Source organism: Aedes aegypti, chromosome 3, assembly GCF_002204515.2.
Source record: "Aedes aegypti strain LVP_AGWG chromosome 3, AaegL5.0 Primary Assembly, whole genome shotgun sequence".
Lineage (NCBI taxonomy): Eukaryota > Metazoa > Arthropoda > Insecta > Diptera > Culicidae > Aedes > Aedes aegypti.
The window spans coordinates 99,964,653-99,982,862 of record NC_035109.1 but is presented as its reverse complement, the minus strand read 5'-3'; the positions used below and the strand labels follow the sequence as shown (position 1 = coordinate 99,982,862).

Sequence of the window (18,210 nt, the reverse complement as noted above, 5' to 3'; positions counted from 1 at the left end):
AGTCATTAAATTCATAAATTGGTTAGGCCGTGATATCAGGGCGACAAATTATGGTTCCTGGAGTCATAATCATGATTCTTCATAAACGTAACATCCAGAGCAACAACACTTTGCTTCAAGTCATTCGCATCGATCACCCATCATTCATCACGATAGATTGGTACTGTGGTAAAGTACGTGGCTCTCAATCAGAAGGTTCTTGGTTCGAGTCTTGCTCTCCCAAATTTTGTTTATTTTTGTACTCATTTTATCGGGTTGACTGACAGAAATTTAAACAGATCCGAAATGGATGCGGAATCATGGTTTTCGAGCATTCGATGCATGATTTCGAGCACTCAGCTGCAACTTGTGTCGCGTTACGATAATCTGACTCATGATATCGTGAGTCCAAATCATGGTGTATTTTCATAAGATGAAATACACCGGAATCATGATAACCGGGTGCATGATCGTGATTTTGGATTCTGATTTCTACCCGTGTAGACGTCAATTCCTATATGACTTCTAGGCAAGATCCAGTCAATTCCTAGCGAGCCACTTCAGATTGTTAGCGGATTTCTGTGGATTATTAACGGACACCTGAAGATTCTTATCGGGCTGTAAGGGTTTCATAGCGGGACCCTGAGAATTTCTGTTAGACTCATATGGTTAGTTGATAATATGCAAGCTCAACTTATAAAACTCATTTAAAATTGAAGTGATGAGAAGCTTATTTGTGTATTCTATGGAATTGTGGGCCACTGTTAAAGATGTTGAGCATCACTGTTCTATACAATTTTTGAATTATTTCTGGAGGAATTTTCCATCCATATTTCTGTGGAAAATTGAAATAAATGCTTAGTCAATATTATGATTCGATAAATATTATAGTGTTTGTATTTTTCGATTGATCTCAGCTGTTTCTGTGTACCCTTTGGATTGTTATAAATATTTTTATATATGATACCATACTATGCAAAGAACATAATTTTGAAGAGCCATTTTCAATTGATCGAATATTGTCAAATTTGGCAGCAGAAGCGATAGCCATTAGACCACCAATCCCGTCATTGTTGAATATGACGCTTGGACTTGAAAGACAAACTTTTATGTTATGTCATTATGTTTTGTAATACCCAGAACTCTTTTATTAATACGTTCCTAATGAAAAGTATTGTATTTCTGTATTCTTCAACTATTTGATGGAATTGTCCAGTTGTAGAATGAAGGTCACTTATGCGATTATTGTTTTTACACGGCCTGTGTGGAGCGTCTGTCACTATTAACATGACAGATCTATAAATTTATAGCATAGCCCTCTCCTATGGAAATCCGATTCGAAATGGACCATTTGGATGTCTGGCCATCATTTGGATCCATAATTATGATGTGATGACGTCCAAATAATATTCTTGAAATTAAAAAAAATGGTTTCCGATTTTGGCACGGTTCCGTTTTTGGCAACTGAAAATTTCAATTTTGTCGCCAAAAACGGAATCCCACTGTAGTATATTATATTTAGATTGGCGGTTTCTACGCCAGTACCGTTGTTGCAGTATTATTAAGTGAAGTATATTTTGAAGTAGGAAACACTTCGTCCAACTGAGGAGATGTTTTGTATTCCCAAAGCTTTAAATTCTGTTTGTCATATGTGTAAGGGACAATCTGATCGACAATAACCTCTTATGAACATTAGTAGACGTGCTTAACCTCAACTTGTTATTCCATCAAATATATGGTGTTTATTTATCGAATCTTCATTGCCATCTGGCATGGCAATACAATTCGGGGTTATGGTCCATTCGGGGAAATGGTATTCGGGGTTACGGACTATCCGGGTTAATGAATTTCGGGGTCTTGGTTTTCGGGGCACTTGATCATTCGGGGTATTGACTTTTGGGATGATGGTTTTCGGGGTGATGATATTCGGGGAAATGTTATAGGATCGTTTCACGGTATTATAGAATTTGCTCTATTATCTTTATGTGCCATAAAATTATGGGCAACTGCAAGAAACATGAATGTCTTTATTTTGTCTTTGTTCATACACCGTGTGGCAAGCACAAATATAATCTGGGAAGTCGTGAAAATTCCAAAATATTTTGCTTATATTGTAAAAAATAGGCTTATTTTGTTTGCGACTCAGTGTTGAGTGCTAGACTTATCCAATAACTCCTTCGAGTACAGGTCTTTAGAACTTTAGAAGTACAGGCGTAGCCAGTGATCTTTTTGGAGATCATTATCAAGGGTAATATACATAAAGGCTAATTATATTCTATCAAATTTGGAGCAGCAAATCTTGGTTTTTTCAATCTTAACTGAGCTTCAGCTAACAAATTGACAGGTTGCTTCGTAGCGAAGCGGAATGGACCGGTGCATAAGTTCATTATTTGACGTTTGAGTGGAGCCGTGTTATTTATGTGACCATGACAACGTGTGAATTCGGCACCGCTCAAACGTCAGATTATTCAACTCATGCATTGGACCATTTACTGATACTCAGCTTTCGATTGCAGAGATATCAAGTCTGTTTGCCGACTACTTGGCTGTACAAATCTGTATAAATAAATAAAAATAGAGTGGTGTTTGTATGTCACGAAATGACTTGAGAACGGAACAACTGATTTGCTCAATTCCTTCACTGTTGTCTTCTTGAAGGGTTTTGACGTGTTCGTGTGATTGAAAAAGTGTGTGGGAAATTTTCTGAAAGTTTGGTAAAACGGAAGAGTACTTATATGTTATTTTGTATGGGAGGTTCCATGACATTTTTCAACAGCCCACTTGATGGCAAGACCAAGTTAGCCGGGACCACTAGTCTCAGTTATATTAAGTCGAAATTCGGCATTCTAAATGAAGTGTGTTATTTAAAATCTTCTTGGTGTACAGGCCATCAGATCTACAAGTGAACTAGCATAATACCCATATAGGCTTACATAGTCAAGTTCTACCAAGTTATGAGTTCTACGACTATTCAGGATTATCCATTCACTGAATTGAGCACAATTCTTACTGCCCTTGTGCTCATAATTGTCCCATGTTCCAAAATATGCAACCGAGGGACATGGAGGTCTTTATTTCGTCTTTGTGACAACCCTAGTTGCATGTTAGAGTATGTTTGTTAAAGTTTGCCTGAGTATGAACCACATTCAATGGTTACGATTAAAGTTCCCAAATTTCGTTCTTAAAGGGTTCTTGGATAACCATACACAGCCCGGTGGGTTGGAAAACACTAGCCGTATAAATGGGTTGAAAACTAGTGCTAGGTCAAAAAAATGGTGCGCTCCCTTACCTAGTGCGATATGCAAGTCTGATTTCCTGAGTCGAATTATACATTGCCGTAAGAATTCATTACGTATGCAATTTGCAATCTATTCCGAATAGATTTGAAACATTTGAACGCATTAAAATTCGATTGTGATTATAATATCACTGAGTTTCAAAGAAATGAATTCTTCGCCCATTTTGCGACGAATTGATCAAATATTCTTAGTATATTATCAATATCCGTGTAGTACGTAATGTGCAGCGCAATGTTCAAAAATGCCCATTTGTATCGATTTCCCATCAAACCGCTTTCGCCACCATACATACCTGGTCGAATTTTCCCCACAAAGTACCGCTTCGGGTGACCGAGTCGATCCATTTCGGCAGGAAGGCTGGTAGCTAGTTCTTCTCCACGGCTACCCTCACGGCTTCTTTGGATGACTACCCTCGGAATCGATGTAAAACGTTCACCTGAAATGGATAAAATATGATAAACAGAATAACGATCCCTAGTCAGCAGTTCATTCTAGCTGTTGTCGTCTTTGGAGCTTCACGCAAAAGTACCGTCAAACGGGGTGACTTGCAACACATGGTAAATTACCCCATAGATCAGAAGAAAATTTGTTTTAAATCGATCCTACACACGTCTGACCCACAACTCAAGTTGTGGCAACAATTAAACTGTTCGTCAAAAATAATTTTTGTTAATGTCTTGAAAGTCTTTGTTCTGTGCGGCCGGCCATTAAAAACTCAAAAAGAAAGAAAGAAAGATTTAGGTGACCTTTTTTTGTTTTTGATCTCAATTGATTGAAGTTGAAAATTGTTGCAAGTCACTCCATTTGACGGCACGTTTTTCCAACGTGAATTTCATTGTGGAGTTGTTGGGCGTTATTCGGACGATTAAATCAATTTGCTGTGCCGGTTTTGGTTGGCTGGTGCAGAACGAGGGTTGATTTTTCGTGTGGATCGTTTCTGGAAATGGATGAGGCCGAAATCGGAATCCAAAAGCGTGCACAAAATTACCTGTGAAACATTGATAAGGTCCTTTGGTGCCTGTTGATTTGCTGGCCGTATCCGAGATGTTGTTGGCCAATCGGTACCTGTTGGGTGGGAGTTGGGAAAACGGTTCAAAATACAAATAGTTTCGGTGTGTTAAAATTTAGGTTTGAGTTTTGTTTTAATTCTATGGGATATGTTGAATAGTTGCGAAAAAACCCAAAAACTTGCTATGCAGTTTGAAAGCGCGCACTAATTTAGCACTCACAAGTTTTAATTGTGTCAAATTAGATACTCAGATTTTGAAAGCATACTCAAGCAAGCAAACATTTTCGAAAATTCCTAGGGGACCGATATGTGATCGTCATTTAAATCTAAAGCTCTTGAAACTTTGGGTGTTTCTGATGAAGCACTGCTTAGTAAATATACTTTCATAGCTGCCTATTTGCCTTTTCAATGCACTTGGCAGCAAGTTAATTTCCTCCAAACTGATTTGCAAAAAATGACTCGCTACGAGTCAAGCAAAGTAATCCCAACGAAAGAATTTTATTTGATGAGTGTTCTTCAGGATGTTTCACAATTCAATACCATTATAGTACTTGTACCCTTCTACGATTCATTTGGTCTTAACCGACTGTTCCGATCGACGAATATCCAGCACCGCGGTGCGAAAGGGTCACTCGATCCACATGCAGCAGGAGATCATAGTCGACAAGTAACGTCAACACATACGACGATGTGGAATGAAATGTCATGCCAATATGTTGAATTGTCTACCTAAGTACGGGCAAAACACAACACGATAAAAATTGCTTATAACTAGAACATTGAGTTGATAGAATTTCCCTTAAAATTAGTTAAAATCTAGCTAAAATTACTGAAATTGTTAAAATAAATTGTTGGACAGTGGACAAGATACCAATAGAGGATTAGAAATGTAAGTAACACACAGTTTAAAATGAAATTATGAACTAAACGAATTAAAATTAATTCCAGCTAAAAAGCTGACTCATGTGCCAACATAAAACGAGTCGTGCTACCAGATCGTCCGAAATACCTTTCCGCAGCTGTCCCAACACCGACTGTAGTCACCTATGTTGCCATCTGGTTACTCACGTTAATTTTGATTGTGTTATATTCCAAATATCATATAAAGCGATTATCAATCCCATCAGCTCCAACATTCAATTATTTTCGAGCCGATTGGAATACATATGACACATATACCGGTAGTAATCTTGATGTTAACATATTTTTGCAAACAAAACTTGATATTGACAATGCTCTTGAAACTTTAACAAATCCCATTGTTGAAGCAAAGGGCATTGTAATACCAAAATTTGAAGTAAAATTCGAATCCGCGATTATAGACGATGATCTTAAGCTCTTGATCCGTCTTAAAAAAGTGAGGAGAAGGCAATTTCAGCGCATTTGCGATCCTGCTATGAAAAGTATATGACAGGATCTACAAAAAGAAATAAAAAAAGGTTCTCTCAATCAAGAAACAAAAATTTTGACAAACAAATTTGCCCCAAAATTAACCTTGAATTGTAATTGTAGTTATTCCAAAGCTTATGATAGATAATATAATAAGAATATGTCATGACGAAAATGGACATATTGGTGCAGATAAAACAATGATAGAAATAAAAAAGCATTACTGGTTTTCAAATATGAAGAAAATTGTTAGAAAATATATATCAAATTGCCTAAACTGCATATTTTATAGCCCAAAAGATGGCAAAAAGAGGGATTTTTAAAAAATATTGATAAAGGTAATGAACCTTTCAACACAATTCATATAGATCATTATGTTCCGATTCAACTACCGTCGAGTGGAGGATTTAAACACATTTTAGTTGTAGTTGATGCGTTTACTAAATTTGTAAAATTTTATCCAACGAAAACAACAAACTCAGATGAAGTAATAAAACATTTATCGAACTACATTAATTATTACAGTAAACCAGTCAGGATTGTTTCTGACAGAGCATCTTGTTTTTCATCAGTTAAATTTGAAAATTTCACAAAAAATAATTGTATTAATCATGTTAAAACTGCATATACACCAGAGGCAAATGGACAAGCAGAAAGGGTGAACCGAACATTAACGCCAATGCTTTCTAAGTTAATTAATGATACTGGTTTAAAATGGAATCTTCTTTTGAACAGAATGGAGTATATATTTAATAACACATATAATAGATCAATAAAAAATTATCCTAGTATTTTACTGTTTGGATCGCGACAGCGAAACTTACATGTTACAGATCATAACTTAGAAGCATTTGTGAATAGTTTTCAAAATAATAATAATCGAATCGATTTGCAAACTGAAAGAGATAAAACAAAAGAGATAATTAAAAAAAATCAAGTCTACAACAAAATGGTAACTGATAAAAAACGTAAAAAGATTACTGAGTATAATGTTGGAGATTTTGTTGTGCTCAAATCAGTTTCACCATAAAAACTTTCGGAAAAATTCAAAGGACCTTACATCATCCAAAAAATTTTACCAAATGATCGTTATGTAGTAACTGATATAAAGGGTTTTCAGCCAGTGCGCATCGTACCTTCGTGCTGTGCGTACACGAATTCTCTCTGCTCTTGGAAGTTTTCTTAAAAACTACCTAAAGCAATAAAACAGTACTTTTCAGTGCTACAAAAACAGTACTTTTCAGTGCTAAAATTAAAAACGGTACTTTTCAGTGCTACTAAAACAGTACTTTCCAGTACTATTTTTTCTACTATTGATCCCTTTACGATCCTTGTTTGGACCCGTGCCTTCGATTTTTCGTTGGACCCGTTGGCGAAAGCTAGCGGTGGTAATCCTTCTTGGACACCGTCTTGGGAAAAAACCTTTCGAAGGTCACGTCTTCTTTCGTTTATTAATTAAACATGGTATCAACAACAAACAAAAGGAAGGGTGAATCTCTCAATTCACTACTTCCTTCCAAAAAAGTGGGTTTTAAAACTGTCACTACACGTGGCAAGAATGGAAGAAAGGACGCTTCCCCGGAATGCAAACTTTCTTCCAAGGGTGAAATGAATAATTGTATCGAAATGAGCAATCAGTTCGATGCTCTAGACAAATTTTCCGAACACCAAATCGAAGCAGCCTCTAGCCCAGGCTCTTTGATTCAAGTGAGGAAGCAAAGAGTGCCGCCTATCGTGGTCAGTTGTTCCGAATTTGGGGGATTTAGGCAGGAGATCTTGAACTCCATTAGGGGAATCAAGGTTTCCTTCCAAATCGCAAAGAAAGGAGACTGTCGCGTTTTGCCGGAAACTCTTAAAGATCGTGAGCTTCTTCTCAAACATCTTGAAGAGAAGAAGCACAAATTTTTTACTTATGACGACAAAACTGAACGTTTGTTCAAAGTTGTCTTGAAAGGTCTCTCAAGTGACTATAAATCACCTGAAGAGATCAAAAATGGAATAAATGATTTACTTGGATTTTCCCCAGTCCAAGTAATCATTATGAAAAAGAGAACCCCATCTGGCATTGTTCGGAAAGGGCTTTCTCAAGAATTTTATTTAGTTCACTTTAACAAAAAAGAACTAAATAATATTAAAGCTTTAGAAAAAGCAAAACTTTTGTTTGATGTCCGTGTGACATGGGAACATTTCCAGAAACCTGGAGGAAATTACCAGAACCCCACTCAGTGCCGTCGGTGCCAAAAGTGGGGTCATGGTACAAAAAATTGTCGCATGGATGCTAAATGCATGATTTGCGGAGGTTCTTCTCACGCCAAAGACGTCTGTCCAGTGAAGGAAGATACCACCAAATTCATATGTTGTAATTGCGGGGCTAACCATAAGTCCAATTTTTGGAATTGTCCTTCACGCAAAAAGGTCATTGAGGCTCGTGCCAGGCAGATGAAAGATAATATCCGTTACGATAACGGCCGTTTCCGGAATTTGCCTGGTAGAGTATCGAACAAAGCTCATTTTTCAGTTAGCGATCGCTTGATCATGAATCATACCCATCAGGAAGATCATAATCATGCTCATTCACAAACTAATTTTAATCCGTCGGGTAGCCGTTCGAATCTTTCTATTTCGAATTTATCTACCCACGGTAAATCCTTTGCCGATATCGTAGCAGGAAATTCGAACTCCTCCCCTGTTCGATCCATGGGTACCCATTCTACTTGTTTCAAATCAAATGGAAAAAACCCTACCGCCACAGGTAACTCCGCTTCTTCGTCTACCGGAAATTCCAATGGGAAATCACATGACATGTCTGCATCTGATTTTAATTTTCTAACTGAACAATTGAATCTAATGATTGATGCAATGTTCAAAGCCACCACTATGACTGAAGCAGTCCAAGTAGGTGTAAAATTTACAAATCAAATTGTTATTGGATTACGTTTTTCTAATGGATCCAAATAATAATTTAAATATTTTAAATTGGAATGCTCGTTCTCTGAATGGTAAAGAGGACGAGCTGTTTAATTTTCTTACGGTTAATAACGTGCATATAGCAATTATTACCGAAACGTATTTAAAACCTGGATCTAAACTCAAAAGAGATCCTAACTTTTTTGTTTATCGTTATGATAGACTTGATGGGGCATGTGGGGGAGTTGCAATCATCATTCATAGGCGTATAAAACATCAACTGTTTTCGTCATTTGAAACTAAAGTTTTTGAAACTTTAGGTGTTTCTGTTGAAACACAGTTTGGTAAATATATTTTCATAGCTGCCTATTTGCCTTTTCAATGCTCTGGGCAGCAAGTTAATTTGCTCCAAACTGACTTGCGTAAATTGACTCGCAATAAGTCAAAATTTTTTGTCATTGGTGACTTTAATGCCAAACATCGGTCATGGAATAATTCTCAAAGTAATTCCAACGGCAGAATTTTATTTGATGAGTGCTCTTCAGGATATTTCTCAATTCAATACCCTGATAGCCCCACATGTTTTTCCTCTTCTAGAAATCCATCTACGATTGATTTGGTCTTAACCGACTCTAGTCATCTTTGTAGCCAACTGATTACTCATGTTGATTTTGATTCTGATCATGTCCCTGTTACATTTCAAATATCCCAAGAAGCGATTCTCAATCCTATCAGCTCCACTTTCAATTATTTACGAGCCGACTGGAATATATATAAAACGTATGTTGACTCCAATCTTGATGTTGACATTTCTTTAGAAACTAAACTTGATATTGACAATGCTCTTAAAACTTTAACAAATTCCATTGTTGAAGCCCGGAGCATTGCAATTCCAAAATGTGAAGTAAAATTTGAATCCGTGATTATAGACGATGATCTTAAACTCTTGATCCGTCTTAAAAACGTGAGGAGAAGGCAATTTCAACGCACTCGCGATCCTGCTATGAAAATTATATGGCAGGATTTGCAGAAAGAAATCAAGAAACGTTTTGCTCAATTAAGAAACAAAAATTTTGAAAATAAAATTTCTCAATTGGACCCTGGCTCTAAGCCCTTTTGGAAATTATCGAAAATCTTGAAAAAACCTCAGAAGCCAATACCGGCATTGAAAGAGGAAAACAAATTATTACTAACTAATTGCGAAAAAGCTCAAAAACTTGCTATGCAGTTTGAAAGTGCGCACAATTTTAATTTAGGACTTACTAGTCCAATTGAAAATGAAGTTACTCAGGAGTTCGAAAATATTCTCAATCAAGAGAACGTTTTCGAAAATGCCTGGGAGACTGATTTGGAAGAAGTGAGAACTATTATTAAAAAATTCAAAAACATGAAAGCGATGATGGAATTTTCTACATCCTCATCAAGAAACTTCCAGAAAGTAGCTTATCATTTTTAGTTGATATATTTAACAAATGTTTTCAATTAGCATATTTTCCTGACAAATGGAAAAATGCTAAGGTTGTTCCAATTTTAAAACCAGACAAAAATCCTGCAGAAGCTTCTAGCTATCGTCCAATCAGTTTGCTTTCCTCCATCAGTAAACTTTTTGAAAAGGTTATTTTGAACAGAATGATGGCCCACATCAACGAAAATTCAAATTTTGTCAATGAACAGTTCGGATTCCCCCATGGACATTCGACCACTCATCAACTTTTACGTGTAACAAATTTGATCCGTTCCAACAAATCTGAAGGCTATTCTACTGGTCTTGCTCTTCTAGACATAGAAAAAGCATGCGACAGTGTTTGACATGAAGGTTTGATTGTAAAATTAAAATACTTAAATTTTCCAACATACATTGTTAGAATAATTCAAAGTTATCTGTCAAATCGTACACTTCAGGTTAATTATCAGAACTCCAGATCTGAAAGACTTCCTGTAAGAGCTGGTGTTCCTCAAGACAGCATTTTGGGACCAAAATAGTGTATAATACTATTTTCACATCTGACTTACCTGAGCTACCTCAGGGATGTCAAAAATCTTTGTTTGCGGATGACACAGGCCTCTCCGCCAAATGTCGAAGCCTGCGTGTCATCTGTAGTCGATTGCAAAAAAGTTTGGATATTTTTTCTTCATACTTGCAAAAATGGAAGATTTCTCCTAATGCTTCCAAAACTCAACTAATAATATTCCCACATAAACCAAAAGCTCTTTCTTTGAAACCTTCAAGTAGACACCCTCTCGGCATTTAAGAACAAGAAAATTATTTTCAGAAAAATCATGCAGAACGCATTATGCTCAAAACGGACCAATAAACCGTATGATGCGTCAGTATAATGTACATTGCGAATTCATTGGCATTACTATGTCCAAAGAGCAGCTTAAAACACAACTAAAGAACAATAGAAGTAATCCATAGCATGTAAGAAAGTATTGTAATTATTGTATGTAGTCTACCTATGCTTGACGAAATAAATAAATAAATAAATAAATAAATAAATAAATAAACATGTTGTGGGGCCCAGATAGCCGTAGCGGTAAACGCGGAGCTATTCAGCAAGACCAAGCTGAGGGTCGTGGGTTCGAATCCCACCGGTCGAGGATCTTTTCGGGTTGCAAATTTTCTCGACTTCCCAGGGCATAAAGTATCATCGTACCTGCCACGCGATATACGCATGCAAAAATGGTCATTGGCATAGTAAGCTCTCAGTTAATAACTGTGGAAGTGCTCATAAGAACACTCAAGCTGAGAAGCAGGCTCTGTCCCAGTGGGGACGTTACGCCAGAAAGAAAAAGAAGAAGTAGACATGTTGTCACGATGAAAGGGTTTCCAATAAATTGGTCAGATGAAGTTAAGTATCCAGGGTTTATGCTAGATAAGAATTTAACTTTCAAAAATCACATTGAGGGCATTCAAGCCAAATGTAATAAATATGTAAAATGTCTCTATCCCTTATTAATAGAAAATCAAAACTTTGTCTTAAGAACAAGCTGTTGATATTCAAACAAATTTTCAGGCCAGCCATGTTGTATGCTGTACCAATATGGACTAGCTGTTGTAATACCAGGAAGAAAGCTCTGCAGAGAATTCAAAATAAAATTTCGAAAATGATTCTGAGGCTTCCTCCCTGGTATAGTACCAATGAGTTACATAGAATATCCAATGTTGAAACATTGGAACAAATGTCAAATACAATCATTAATAATTTCAGGCAAAAATCGTTACAATCTTCTATTGCCACGATTAATGCGTTATATGTTTAGGTTAAGTTAGGTTAAGTATATTCAAAACTTTTTTTTTCTCTCATAAGCAGGTGAAATCAACTCACCTGTAGAAAAACTGAACTGCTACGGCAAATGAAATGTAATATGTTGTTAACAAAATGTTAATTAAATCTTAAATTTGTTTTACCAAATTAGGATGATAGTGTTGTCAAATAACACAGAACACCTAGATATAAAAAATGAATGTAATGTTTGGAATGATACTAATAAAGATATTAAAAAAAAAAGGTTTTCAGGCATCCAGCATTCCTTTCCACTCAGTATGTTCACCTGGAAATATGAAACTGTGGCTATCTCCTAATAATTTATTAGAGCAAGATTTAAATGACGATGAGAACATCGGTTAATCAGGATGGCTGAAATGTAGTAATAAATGAGTAGGTAGCTATCACAATAAGCATAGACTTAGGCTAGACATTAAATAAATTGTATTGTCTGTTTCATTGACAACAAAACGCGCCGCCAACTTTCAAACAGACCGGGAAAATCGTCGCCAGCAAACTAATCAAAGGATGTGATTTGCCGTTGTGTTGGTAAGACTGAGGAAACGTCAAATTCGCACCGGCTAGTTGGCTGGCGACGATTTTGGCGACGGTTTCACCGGCGACGATTACAAATCGTCACGTCCGATACAGTGCAAAATTTACAATAATGACTGACATTCAATAAACTATTCCCAAACTGATCCCAGACAACCAGAAATCGCATGAAAGTTCACGTTACAACTCGTTTATTCATACTAATTACATCAAACTCGCTAAACACCGTGGATAAACTCGTCAGATTTATGAGTTTCCTCGCATAAAACACTTTTTTTCTGAGTTCATTTGTACATTTTGTTTCGTCCCGTACACACGTACAAAGTAAGTCGGATCAATCCGTAGCAGCTGTCAAATCATCATTTGTTATCATAAGTTAAGTCGCATAATATTGCAGGTTAGTTCGGTAGAATATTTATACACTCGCATTGTATGTTATTATTCATCACATAATATATGCCCGCATATCGCCTCCACTTTTGTACGTAGAAGGCCGTTTCGCAACATCTTATAAGTGAAATTTTGCACATATAGAGCCTCCAGGTGATTTCGTTATACGTACATTTTGGTTGTCTGGGATTAGATGTGTTTCCTTCATATACCCAAAATAGCAGTTTTTCGCAAAACTAAGTGAAAATGTGAAATTTTGATGGCTCTTCTTTGTACGCCTTACATAAAAAATCGAAAAGGATTTTATGTTTACAGTCAAATCTCCTTGAGTGGATATGTGAAGGAACAATTGACTTATGGAAATATCGAGTCATTGAACAGAAATGCTTTGGAAAGCTGTTTGAAGGGACCATCATAGTGACCATGAAATTTTGTTTTTTTTTTCTTGTATGGTTCCATGAGTCCATGGAGGTTTTACTGCATCTTGGCCGAAATCGTGCTCGATAATCTTTGATTATGATTTTATTTTGCACATGTTTTTAGTAACCCCCATCTGGGTTTATTTTCTGAATAGCTGCGCGTTTACCGCTACAGCTACATGTGCCCCGAATTTCATGTATAAATCCCTTAGCTTTCGGCAGGAATATGTGACGAATTCAAAGTCACATGAATTTTGCACATGTTTTTGGTATGGTAGAATTGAGTTTTCTTCCAAACAAAGTCTTCACAGTGGGCCTGGCCATTTTAGTATTTGTATCATATCACTGATATGCTGCAAATATTAATACTGTCAAGAAAATACTAGAAGAAATTCCAGTATTTCCAGGATGCTCTTCAATATTGGCTGTGCAAGCGCTTAGATTAGATTAGATTCTCTCCAGTTCAGTTCATCCGATAAAACGGGATTCATGTTTCGAAAACTACAAGATTGATCATCGTTTATGAAAGCAAACAGTTGCACATTAAGCACCGCTAACACATTTTTAATTGGAAGGATTTTGGCGTGCTCGAACTGACATATCCTCACAACAATGACAGTTTCAACAACACAACCATGACAGGTGCTTTTCAAAACACCGTCGGCTGGTTTAAGCCGTAATAGACATGACAACCCTAGTTGCGTAATGACAATTTGTGGACCATCTTTGAATTTGTTAAATTGTTTCATCTGATTGTTGGGCTTAAGTTATCTTTCAAAAGTGTTATTATTAATCATTTTAGTAGTGAAATAAAAATTTGAGGGAGCCCCTAAAATGAAGGAGCCCGAGGGACCCCTCGCCCTCGAATAAATGCAGCCCTGGTTCTATGCAATGAAAGTTTGACCAAAAAATTCAATTTTTACGTCAAAAAACGACAAATAGCAATAACTTCTCCAAATCTCAGTCTTATGATATTTGAAGTGAAAGTCTCGTAGTTGAATAGTATTTGAGCCACCATGGCATTCATAAGTTTTACTAGTAATCATTAAAAGAAACTCTTGCCCACTCGAACTTTTGTCCCACTTTACTCTACAGTTATTTTTCATGTCACCGTTACCTGAATCGGATTCGGATCACCGACGAATTTGTATCGTCCAACGAATATAGAATCAGAACCAAAAAGTGCTACTTATCAGCACTATAAGTAGTACTGAACAGTAGCAATTACCAGCACTGTTTCATTTGATGGAAAATAGTAGTTTACCGAAAAGTTGCAGAATGATACTAAATAAATATAGAACTAAATTTATCCTACGAGGCACAATGGGGCAGATCGCTGTTTTCGACGGCCAAAACCTCTAGTACTTTAGTTATGCACCCTAGAGGTTTGGTGTCTTCGACAAAGTGTTTTGGAATAACTTGTACTATATTTTGGCACATTCCGATTTGATCTAGATAAGTGAAAACTGATCTAGATCAGTTTTATCTTTTGATAGGAGCGTCCTAGCAAAAAACTTTCTTCTGAGAAGTTGTTCATTGAGGCATTTTTGACATTTCTTCGGAAGAAACTTACACTCTATCACTGACGTGGATTACGATATATAACAATTTAGTAAAAACAGTCAAAAAATCGATTTTGACCATTTTTTCATAAAAAAAATTATTAAAACATTTTTTGTCATCAAGTATTAGAAGCTTAACTATAACAAAGTATGTTTACATCATTCGCTAGCAAAATTTTCAGATTTAATTATATTTAAAACAGTCTAAAAATAGTGTTTCACAAAATCCAGGATAACTCATGAAGCGGCAGATTTCATTCATTTATTTAGTTAACATCTACACAGATAACACTGAATCAACAATTTCACGCCACAATACTCGGTTCGTGGCCGCATCTCTCCATCCTCGGTTCTGCCCCACGCTCGCCAAATCGATACGCACTTGATCCGCCCACCTAGCTCGCTGCGCTCCACGCCTTCTTGTACCAACCGGATCCGAAGCGAACACCATCTTTGCAGGGTTGCTGTCCGGCATTCTGGCAACATGTCCTGCCCATCGTATCCTTCCAGCTTTGGCCACCTTCTGGATACTGGGTTCGCCGTAGAGTTGGGCGAGCTCGTGGTTCATCCTTCGCCGCCACACACCGTTCTCCTGCACACCGCCGAAGATCGTCCTGAGCACCCGACGTTCGAAGACTCCAAGTGCTTGCAGGTCCTCCTCGAGCATCGTCCACGTTTCATGCCCGTAGAGGACTACCGGCCTTATGAGCGTTTTGTACATGGTACATTTGGTGCGGGCGTGAATCTTTTTTGACCGCAGCTTCTTCTGGAGGCCATAGTAGGCCCGACTTCCACTGATGATGCGCCTCCGTATTTCACGGCTAACGTTATTGTCAGCCGTCAGCAAGGATCCAAGGTAGACGAACTTGTCGACCACCTCGAACGTATCCCCGTCTATCGTAACACTGCTACCTAGGCGAGCCCTGTCGCGCTCGGCCCCACCAGCTAGCATGTACTTTGTCTTGGCCGCATTCACCACCAGTCCAACTTTTGCTGCCTCGCGTTTCAGGCGGGTGTACAGGTCTGCCACCTTTTCAAATGTTCGGCCGACGATGTCCATATCATCCGCGAAGCAAACAAATTGACTGGATCTCGTAAAAATCGTACCCCGGCTGTTAAGCCCGGCTCTCCGCATAACACCTTCTAGCGCAATATTGAACAACAGGCACGAAAGTCCATCACCTTGTCGTAGTCCCCGGTGGGATCCAAACGAACTGGAGTGTTCACCTGAAACCTTCACACAATTTTGCACACCTTCCATCGTCGCTCTTATCAGTCTCGTGAGCTTCCCGGGAAAGCTGTTCTCGTCCATGATTTTCCATAGCCCATAAAAGCATAACTGTCCCATATGGAATTGCTATCGAACGAGAAATCTATAGATGAAGTCAAATATCTTGTCGTCAAAAAAACACCAATTTAGCGTCGACAATGCCAAAATAAATGCCCAGCAGAACATCATCGTGTTCGATACTTAGCGCTCAGATGTATTTTGAGTAGTTTCTCACGGAAAGTTCTCTTTTGCCTTTATTTTATTGCAAGGCAACAGAAATAAAGCCATATCAGGCTCACCGCCAGCTCAGAACGATGAGCAAAATTTTGACTAATTCCAAATGCTCATAACTTTATGAAGAATGGATAAAATTCAATGCATCTGGAAGTAGTCGGCGGCAAATTTGGTCTTGTTTCAGGAACTTTCTTGGCCCTGCATATTGGCCACCTGACACCAAAGATGTTCCGGATTCTCCGAGGTCATGTCCAAATGGCATTTTTCTGTCGCTTGTAATTTGTGCGGGGTGAAGTTGTATGAGTGTTTACAATTTTCCTAGAGACTAGAATTAATAGGAAGTTGAATGCCGGCAAACGCATTTAAATTTGTTGGAAATCTTCAGAAATATAACCATTAGCGTAGAACTGGTTCCGGAAAATATGATCAGTCATGTTTCTATTTCCTATCATGTATTATATATACTATCCGAAGCTATATCCTAGTGACCTTTAATGCTCAAGAATACATCATTCAATCATCAGCAATCATCGAAAATAAAAACCCAGTTTTTTCGTTCAATTTTAAAAAATCTTCATGAAAATCTATCATTGCATTTCAGATTGCAAGTGCAATGCAATGATCGATTTTCATGAACATTGCTTCAAATTTGAGCAAAAAAAAAAAAGGTTTTGAAATTTTTTAAAAAGATGATGGTTTTTTTCCTCTTATACTTCAAGATGATGCTTCCGGCAGCATATTCAGAACCTTTAGACGAATTGACAATTCTATAGTAGGTTCCAGGTGCCCTGGGAGAAGTGCCCAATTAGGAACATGTTCTGAACCATATCAATATGGGCATCAAACTTCAAGATTTTTAAAGGTGATAATTCCGGAAGAATTTGCAGAACCACCGACTGCCATGACCACTCTCTAGTAGTATCCAGGTCCCCCAAGGGTTGTGGCCAATAAAAAACATGTCCGGAATCACATCAAAATGGGTATCGAATATCAAGATTTTAAAAGGTGATGCTTCAGAAAGTACTTCATAAACCTCCGGCTGTCATGACTACTGTATAGTAGGTTCGAGGTACCCTGATGAAAGTGGATAATTTTACACGGATTTTTTTGTACGGAATAAAACCAAAATGGGTAACAAACTTTAATATATTTAAAATTCATGCTTCTGGATGTAGTTTTAGAATCACCGTCTACCATGAACAGTAGGTTTTATATGCCTTGGAAGATGTGGAGCATTTTCAAAATCACAAATGTTGTAATCACTCTATAGTAGATTCCAGGGGCTCCTAGATAAGTGGCCAATTCGGAACATGATCACATCCCCCGGGGAACTGGGAACCTGCTATACAGTGATCTGGCAGCCGATGCCCATGAGTATCCGTATGCTCAAAATCTTTACAATAAACCAAAATATCCTGAATAATGAGGAAAGACTAGGATGAGCAAGTTTCTATCTACAAACTGCTGTTCACAGTTGAATTTAAATTAAATAAATACTAAAACAACGCATGATTTGGAATACATAGACTTTTTTATAGGTAATTTAAAAAAACCTAACTCATTTGTTAATTCTTCTTCCTATTCTTCAGTACAATCTCCGGAAATAAAAGGAATTGCTTCTGTACTTATGCTATGGATTCTTCGTGTATGATATGGTTCGGGTTCCATACTAGGCGGCAGTATCTCAGAATTGGTCTTACATATGTAATATGCAATATTTTAATAGTATAAGGGTTATGCAAATTGTTGCTGAACCTCTTAAGGTGAAGATGAATCGAAGCCAAACCTCAAATTTTCAAGAGCACGGATCTGGAGAACCAAACATCCGTTTAAGCTGAAAACTTAATCGATTGGTCACTCGCTGGTGGTGACCAATCGATTAAGTTTTCAGCTCAAACGGGTGTTTGGTTCTCCAGATCCGTGCTTTT

The 18,210-nt window shown here is 37.5% G+C and overlaps 1 protein-coding gene across 1 annotated transcript in view; it reads right to left on the bottom strand.

Annotated features, from left to right (window-relative positions):
- The window catches only part of LOC110678099, a 55,925-nt gene that overhangs the window by 10,408 nt on the left and 27,307 nt on the right, over nt 1-18,210 (bottom strand). Inside the window, exons 4-5 of the mRNA XM_021850693.1 lie at nt 4,267-4,343; nt 3,571-3,714 (exon numbers count right to left, since the gene is read on the bottom strand). Coding sequence (XP_021706385.1) covers nt 3,571-3,714; nt 4,267-4,343 — 221 coding nt within the window. The remainder of the gene's footprint in view (nt 1-3,570; nt 3,715-4,266; nt 4,344-18,210) is intronic.